At 41.3% G+C, this 9,080-nt stretch overlaps 1 protein-coding gene across 1 annotated transcript; it reads left to right on the forward strand.

Annotated features, from left to right (window-relative positions):
* The first annotated feature begins 590 nt into the window (after nt 1-590).
* Nucleotides 591-6,415, forward strand: otol1b (otolin 1b). Its single transcript, XM_088618369.1, has 4 exons — nt 591-969; nt 2,100-2,189; nt 4,732-4,803; nt 5,216-6,415. Exons 1-4 carry the CDS (start codon nt 591-593, stop codon nt 6,112-6,114), a joined length of 1,440 nt encoding a protein of 479 aa, XP_088474495.1. The 3' UTR covers nt 6,115-6,415.
* The last annotated feature ends 2,665 nt before the right edge of the window (nt 6,416-9,080 follow it).

The raw sequence follows: 9,080 nt of genomic DNA on the forward strand, positions 1-9,080 counted from the left end.
TGAGCTTTTCTCCTCATTTCATCCCACTGCTGTATCCTTTCCAATTTCAGATCAATACTCTCCATTCATTTCTCAGCGCAGCCAGGCTTGTCTTCCTACCTAATAAACCTAATAAGCTCTTTTCACCAACCTAACAACCCCAAGAGAACCTCGGGAGTTCATCTCAGGCGTGCGGCTCTCTCCAGGCACATACTCACGGGGGTTACTGTAGTGCTGCAAAGCAAATCTATACTCTGGTCAGCTTGCTCTCCCAGTCCATTTTTGTCATCCCCCAGTCAAGACAGTGGGTTAGAATAAGTGATCTCATGATGTGCTTTGCTTTCCATACCATGCTTTTTTGCAGTGCTTTACTGAAATTCAATAAACAGCTCTGTACTGAAATTCAGTGCACTGATTGACACTTTCAAGGCTCCTTTGCCTCCTAATGATGTGTTCCAATAGACCCAATGGATCCTTATTATGGATCTCTTCATCACACTTCTCAAAAACGAGCTGATTACATTATATTGGCACATTCTCCCTTAAAATGTTGAGGAATCAAAATTAATAATATTTTTTACGCTTTTGTATTGTTAATTGCAGGTAATGAAATGGCGACCTTTTCCTTCCCATCAGTGTGTCTAGTGGCAATTGTAATTATTGCGCACATATCAGCTAAGACGACTCAGTTTCCTAAGTACCTGTACACAAAGAAGCCCTTCCCGGAAGTCCATCAGACTACCACCACGTTTTCCAGCGGCGTCACGGATGAGACGACCGACGGCACAGAGACCTCGTCCTCGGCATCCACGGACAGCACCACCTTCGCCAACAACCCCTTCCAGGGCTTCAAAACTATCTCCACACCGCCTCCCAGCCTCGATCACGAGAACTTCACTCTCGACTACAACGAATGCTTCTTCAATTTCTGTGAGTGCTGTCCTCCGGAGCAAGGACCAAAAGGACAGAAGGGAGACAGGGGGCTGCCAGGTACTATTTCAGCGGTAACTGCCTTGTCACAGGTTAACCCATGCATTGCAGGGAAGTCAGACGTACCAAATTAGCAAACAAAAAAGACCGCATTCAGATCGTAATGAGTTACAAAAAAAAAAGAAATGAACAACTGCATTCGTATACTGCTGTACCTCCCTGCAATTTCCCTAACGGGATCAATAAAGTCTCTATCTATCTATATTATACAAAATGCACAGCTGTTGTGGAAAATATTGACACCTTAAATGATGAATTTCTATTTTAGAAAATAAAAATGCACATTTTCATTCTGAGTACAGAATGTGCACTGTGCTCTTGTAACCCTATTAAATTTAATCCTTTTATAATTTTTTTAAATAACTTTTTATTTCAGTAGTAAAACATATACTGCATTCTAGGATTGATATCTTACTATCAACACAGACTTGTAGCACATTATGCAAATTAGTTTGTGCAATAATATAACTATGAGTTGCGGTTAAATGGAGACAAGTATCAGGAAGATTAGCACTGTTGCCTTGGGGCCTGGGTTTCTTGCCTGGAGAGCCTTCTATATGGAGTTTGTATGCTCTCCCATGTCTGAATGGGCTGGTATTCCATCTAGTGTACAGGCCTTGTATCAATGCTTTCGGATTAGGCTGTAGCAGACTAATCCTTACAAAGAATAAGGGGCTTTATGGTAATGGAAGGAAAACGTTTTGGAATACACTCCGTTCACATCTGTGCAAGTATTCTGGAATCCACTCCTTTCAGAACATTATATCCTTGAAAATAAAATTCTGTACTATTTTATCACCTAAAGTGTACATTTGTTAAACGACTATTGTACTGCTCTGTAATCTATTTGTTCTTGGATTATTAACGAGAAGAAGCAGCGTTTTCTTCTTTATTAACCCCAAACTGTATTTGAATGAAATATTAAATCATGAAGTGAAATCTGCCACTCCCATTTTGTTCAGAATATCTGACACATTTGATTAAATGCGGGTTTGAACGTGTATATTAAAACTATTACAGGGCATCGTTTAGACACGGCAACACAGATATTTGCTTTGTTATCTGAGGCGATTGTCTGGAGAGGCTCTAGTGCTTGCCAAGTGCTGAGTGGGGATGTTGTGCTGTTGCAGGACCTCGTGGAGACAAAGGAGAGCCGGGATTAAGGGGACTGCCTGGACCAGCAGGCATTTCTGGGATCAAAGGGGCCAGAGGAGAAAAAGGTGACTTTATATCCTATCTTGTTTTTCAGGAATTTTTATTGTAACCCTTTTTTTTTCAAAAAAGGAGGCACTTAGACTTTTTAAGCACATTCCAGAAAAGGGATTTACACTGTTAGATTAGAGGATTTGAAAGCACTGCAGCCCTTCACAGTCCAGTTCCTCATCCAGAGTCAGATGTCATTCCTGATTCAAACAGTGGGATTTTTCTGATATTTGATATCACGTTAATTAAAGATTAGCACCTTTTGGTTTCCTTTTAACAAGGCTGTAGGACTGCAGACTATAATCTCCCTTCCCAGGCCTGTGATCAGTTAGCTCTAAACAAGGACTTCTTTGAAAACTGGGAACTTATTTCAACATTATGATATCAAATATGAGAGGTATTTCGATCAGTTATCGCATCTACCTATGATCCTGTTGAATAGTGTGGTGTCATTTTCAGGGCCACATGGATTTCCAAGGAAGTGGCTTAACTCTAGGATGTGTTAGGAGACACAACAAACAGGAAAACCAGTAATAGTATCCTGGCATGGCATGGTGCTGTTGTTAGAAGTGGAAAAGATTCATACCGATGTGCCATTTGACAAAGTCAACATGCACTTAATGTGATCATCAAAGAGGATGGACGGGACTGAAAATACTAATACAATGAGTGTACTGTAGGTAGTACAAAACCGCTACTGAAGTGTTTGTTAAAACTTCTTGTGCTGATACCAAAGGTCATAGTCTTTGTGCTTTTAAATATGTGGCATGAATAGGAGCAGTCATGCTCTTTTGTGCACATTGACGTTCGCTGCTGGGCTAGACTGTATCTAATATAAGAACAAGTAATATGTTTATTCCGTGCTGAAAAGAGAAAAAAGAAACAACACCGTTTCGGCCGTGGAGCCTTCTTCAGGTGAAGCTCCACGGCCGAAATGTTGTGTTTTCTTTTTTCTCTTTTCAGCACGGAATAAACCTATTACTTGTTCCTTTTGCAGCCTATGCATGCTGACGTAGCTGTCCACCTGTATCTAATATATGTACATACCAGAAGCAAGCAGGTGCCAAAGGAATGCAAGGCATACATGTGATTGCCGCTTTTATGTAAAAACACAGCTCCCAACACGAACCAGACTGCACAAGTGGAAACTGTAGGGAAAAAGAGAACAGGATTGTTGTGACCGTGTGAAACTTTTGGTTTAGGTTTAACTGAGCCCTTGTTTATTTCAAGAAATGGCTGGATGAGATCATTGGATCATTGGAACTAACTACCTGAAGGGCTACATGGGATGAGTGGCCAACTCTCGCTTCAACTTTTCTTATGTTCTCATTGTACATTTTGCTCTAGACATCAGTTTCAGGAGTCATCTGTTAAGAGTGGCTGTATGGACTCTGCCAATTCTGAAATATAGATGTGTGGTTATTCATTAACTTATAATCGGAACTTAATGAGGGCCTCGCCTTTGGATGGTATTCTTTAATTGTGCAATTAAGGTACACTATATACAACTACACCCAGAGACTTGACATTGGTAAAAGCAGAGATTCCATGAGCCTTAAGGGATGCTCTTTTTATAAATACAAGTTGCTACCACAGAGGAAAATAAGTTACAAGGTGGAAAACACAAAAAAATTATTTAACATTTATGTGCAAGCGTGCAACAAATATGTAGGCTATCGGAAATCTTGAATTAAGTGCCAGCATTGGGGCTGGTAACTTTTATGTTAAACAAATGTGCAGTATAGCTTTACAAGTTCTTTCAGTTAAAATTGTGTAAAGTGGAAAAAAATAATTGAAACCCCTTACCAGCTTTAATCGTAATGTGTTACAGGATTTTATGTCCTGATTTTTCTACTCATTGTAGAAAAAAACAAACATGTCCTGAGTGACAATAAGATTAAAGAGCGATCAATACAGTCAATCACATGTGTCTCGCACTTGTCAAAATTATCAGCAGTGCACAGAACAGTAGGAACAGAATACAGGACACATTTCTATTTGTTAATGTGAGTTGAAAGAAAGGCATTTTTAAGACATTCAAAGTGTTTCCCATGTTCAATATTTAAGAACTTGAGAAAGGATTTGGTCTGCATGGTACCCCTACCCTTACCTTTGTACGTGCAAATAAGTGTGAGTGCCGTATTTCCTTTCTGGATTTGGTTTTCTTGACATTCCTCTGAACAGTTTGGGCTCTCTCACATCCTAGCACTGTGGTTTAGAACAATCACCACCGAGCTAAAGGTAGCTAAACGTGGCACGAGTGTGCACGAGCATGAGTGCAGAGGAGTAGCATACACACGTACAGTGTGTTCCCGCTATTCCACTCGCGCAGTGTGAGCTCTTGAGAAGAAGTGCTATACTCGGATATTTATCATTCATTTAGTATTTCATGCTGGTTTAGGGTTGACCTTTGAAGTTGCTAGTCTGCCCAGGCTTGACTGTCTTCATGACAATCTTCTCCAGGCCTAGAAGACACAGCATTTAGAATTCTGGGAGCAGTCCTTCCGGAAATGATACATATTTAGGAAGCGTTGATTCTTAATTATTATTTTTTAATAGGGGACAAAGGTGATCTGGGAGAAAATGGAATTAACGGACTTCCTGGGATTCCAGGGAAACCAGGCGAGAAAGGTGAGTCATGAAAAGTATTTCAGGCTTTCAGAAGCCGAGTTCTATCTCCTGTGAGATATTTTTAATCTGTATTTGACATTGGGGGTATTTACCGTCGCAATCCCTGTATTGTATCAGCTATCGGCTTGAAAAATATTTAGCATAATTGGTTCTCATTAATCCTCTTTAAAAGTGTGAGATGGAAGAATGGCCATTTTAGTTGCTGCAACAGTGCTTATAAAAGGCGTTCACACCATCCATGCTTAGCAATTGCAACAAATAAGATGAAATCCAGTATATATAGGTGAAATATGAAGTATATGTAATAATGTGGTATACCTATTGCATAGTCATCTTTTCCTTCTGCAAATGATTGCCCCTTTTGATTACTACAGCACATTATTAACAGATTCCCGTTCTTTAATTCTTGCAGGTGATATGGGGTCCAAAGGAGACAAGGGAAACGCTGGTTTTCCGGGGTTCAGAGGTGAAAGAGGGGAGAAAGGGGATCAGTGTGAGAATGGCACCAAAGGAGAGAAGGGGGAACCTGGAACTATGGGCCCAATGGGGTTTCCGGGGCCGACAGGGGAAAAGGGGCAGAAGGGGGTTTCGGGGGACAAAGGGGATTGTGGGTCAGGGGGAGAAAAAGGAGAAAGAGGCGAGAAAGGGGACACTGGTCCGAAGGGCCTGAAGGGAGACAAGGGGGAGGCTGGCATGGACGGTCCCGCTGGCGCCAATGGGCTGGACGGACAAGAAGGGAAACCTGGTGTCCCAGGAGAGAAAGGCGAACCGGGAGTCAGAGGTTTTCCCGGCCCTCCTGGACCGAAGGGGAACAGTGGACCGAAGGGTGACCGGGGTCCCCCGGGAATGAAGGGGGACCGTGGCCCGAGGGGTTTTAAGGGGGCCAGAGGTGACAGCGTGGTAGTGAAACGGTCGGCCTTCAGCGTAGGCTTGTCGCCCAGCAAGTCCTTCCCGCCACCTGGCTTTCCAGTCAAATTCGATAAGGTCTTCTACAACGAGGAAAACCACTACGACATCGCCATTAGTAAATTCAACTGCAGCATTGCCGGAGTGTACATCTTTACCTACCACGTGACTGTGAGGAACAGGCCCCTTAGGATCGCCCTGGTGGTGAATGGAACAAGGAAGCTGAGAACCAGGGATTCTCTGTACGGCCAGGACATCGACCAGGCGTCTAACTTGATCCTGTTGAAGTTATCCCAAGGTGACCAGGTGTGGTTAGAGACACTGCGAGACTGGAATGGAGCGTATGCTAGCAGTGAGGATGACAGCACGTTTTCAGGATTCCTGCTGTATGCAGATAAGGCCTGATTTATTAATATTAGGATGTTATCTGAGAGTGGAAAACGGAAGAAGTAGCCGATAATAAAATAAGATATGTCAAATTAATTATTAATGCAATATTCTTATACTTTAAACATTTTTTCCTTTAATTTAAATTATAAGAATCTGAGGTTTTATGAAAGAAGAATAACTTTGAAATGATAGTAGTGGACAAAGTCTTGGCACCATTTGTATGGAGTCTTGGTTGATTTAATACGGTACTTACTGTATGTGTCAACAGTAAACTGCGTTGTCTTGTTAACTGCTTTGTTTTTACGAATATTAGAACACTGCAAAATAAAATCAAGCAGTAAAGTGATGTATTTTTTATTGCTGAAAGAAAAAAGAACAGACACTTTACTAACAGGCATTTCCATTTAAATTTGGCATCACAGGACTCAGTTCACTGGGGACTACAGCATCCAAGTCTTGAATGCTCTGTGAGATAGCTTGGTTTAACCCACTTGGGTAATGGGCAGCCTCTGGCCATGGGACAAGGAGGCTCGAACCCAATTCAGAAGTTAACCAAGGGGCAGCACCAAGGTGGAGATGGGGAGGAGGAGGGATGATTGAGATGAAAGGGAAGGGAAGCGTTTGTGTTTGATATACGGCGCTAATTTCCAGCACTGGTGAATACGGTAGATACAGCTGTGTGTGATTACCTACAGCTGTGTAGTTATCCCTCCCCGTCTTCCGTTAAGAACGTCTTTAATTCATTAATTTCTTACATAAATGTCTTTAACCAAGTATAGCGATGGTGGTTTGTGCTGCCATCCCACAACTCCATGGTTCAGATCCAGATTTAGTCAACTGTCTGCGTCAGGTCTGCATGTTGCCCCTGTGTTTGTCTGGAGTTTTTGCAGCTGGAGGTTTCCTACTACAGACCTAAGACATGCTGGCTAGGCTTGATTACCTCTTTCATATTGCCCCTTTCCTGGTACTGGTAGCCTGGCACCATGTCTAGGAGGAGAGCCGTCATCTGGCAGGCATTGCGCTCAATGCTCCCAAGACTGGCCAACGGAGGCTCCTGCTTGTTGCTGCCCTTGCCAGGGAAAGTGTCATATAATGTCCACCCATATTCCTGATAATGGGTGGACATTATATGACATTAATAAGTGACCCATTGCTCAGACATTCTTGAAACGCTTGAATTAAATCCATTTATTATCTTACTTGTACTCATCATACCACTCTCTATAAAACACTCCTCAAACTACTGTAACAGTCCTACAGTGAGAACCAATGGTCTAAGATGCAATGTGGAAATCTTCAACGAGATTGATCAAGTGGACTGGCTTATAATACATTTGATTTGGAGCTTTTAAAATATCAGCTTGAGGTCATTATAAGGTATGGTATGGTAAACAATAGATACAAACATAAGACTTAAACTTCACAGAGTATCAATGTGCAGCATCTCATAGCAAAACTGAGACATTTTTATAGAAAGTGTGAGAAAATGTGACCACTACTTTCTACACTCACACAAAAACACCACCCTCAGCTAGAAAGAGTGCTTTTCAGATTGCTGTCCTTGAATTCTTGAATGTGAGAAAACTTACAAAACAAGCTCTCAGCCTCAATGCCTTTTTAAGCAAAATAAATGGAAACTAATGCTGTTGACAAATATATGAAAATGCATCAAAATGCCACTGGGAATGATGACCAAATTGCTGCCCGTTCACAGGAATGAAAATGCAAATACACACCACATATCATGATTTACGTTATGATTTGTTTATAATGAAAAACTTTCTTAAGGTTTGTGTGTGAAAAATGCCAGCCCTGCAGCGATGCACTCAACAGAACAGAAGCATTATTGAAACAAAGCCACAAAATCATTATGTATCAAGCCATTTTTGTTGTTGATGCTGTGTTTTGCAAGTTGATTTAGAATCAAGGATAGAGATGTCAGGTTTAATTTCAATTCCAGCATCTCAGCGTCTCTCCACCTTAAATTTAATTAGAGCTGAGACAGCCTGGCTTAGAACTTGTTTAAAATATGACCCTGCCAAGCCTGTTGATCTTCCCTGGATTTTTTAATTCATCATTGAGGTATCAAGGAAAATTTGAAATGACATTTCAAAGCTGTAACAATGAACAATATTTCAAAATTTGATGCTGTCACAGGGTCTCATTAGGATTCATGCAGATGTTTCAGGGGTTATCTGAAGGTCAGGTTGTTAACTGGCAGTCGTGATACAGGGATGCATTTTCAAAGCAACATATTCAACCTTTGCAGAACCCTAACTGTACAATAGCCATTACATTTAAACTCCATTCCCATTTGTCTTTGTGACCTTTTCAGATTTGACACTGAAAAACAAAGAGCTAACAAGCTGCTAGAAGTTGTGCCATGAAGAAACACCACACTGCAAAGAAAACCCCCACAAGACACAGCTGATTTATTTACAGGGATTTTTCTTCTTCCGAAAATATGCAGCAAATATATTCTGTATATCCACACATGTGTTAGGGTGCTACAGTTATTAGGAGAACATTTTGCCTAGTCAGTTATGGCAGTTTCTTGACAGAAATAACAAAAATCGAGCGGACGTAGAAGCTGTCGGAGATGTTGCAACAGCCATAACGAGTAATGCAATACATTCTGATCTGCATCATCTTTGTGGAAAAGAGCATATCCACACCAGCATGCATATTGTTTCAGATGTCATGTAAGTGTAATAAATCTGTTTCAAAACAGGAGATACTGGAGATTTCTGTCTGAGTTGCAGTATATAATGCTTATCATTGTCAAACATACAAACAACCAAATCTCCTATCCTCTGTGATGAGATTCCCGTTGAGACACTTATTGGGGTACACTCGGAGAGCCAGTTTAGCCACTGTCCATCCCTGTTATGAACAAATTGCATGGTCATCGTTTAACAGATAAGTGGAAATGAAAGCAGCATTTGAGCAAAAGCTGAAGGAACAGATTCATGTTCCGTTTG

The sequence above is a fragment of the Lepisosteus platostomus genome, chromosome 2 (genome assembly GCF_059453375.1).
Source record: "Lepisosteus platostomus isolate fLepPlt1 chromosome 2, fLepPlt1.hap1, whole genome shotgun sequence".
In the NCBI taxonomy this organism is placed as follows: domain Eukaryota; kingdom Metazoa; phylum Chordata; class Actinopteri; order Semionotiformes; family Lepisosteidae; genus Lepisosteus; species Lepisosteus platostomus.

Coding starts and splice junctions, on each gene's coding strand:
- otol1b (XM_088618369.1), top strand. CDS start 591: ATGGCGACCTTTTCCTTCCCATCAGTGTGTCTAGTGGCAATTGTAATT. Junction 2,190..4,731: donor AGGGGCCAGAGGAGAAAAAG/GTGACTTTATAT, acceptor ATTTTTTAATAG/GGGACAAAGGTGATCTGGGA. Junction 4,804..5,215: donor AGGGAAACCAGGCGAGAAAG/GTGAGTCATGAA, acceptor TAATTCTTGCAG/GTGATATGGGGTCCAAAGGA.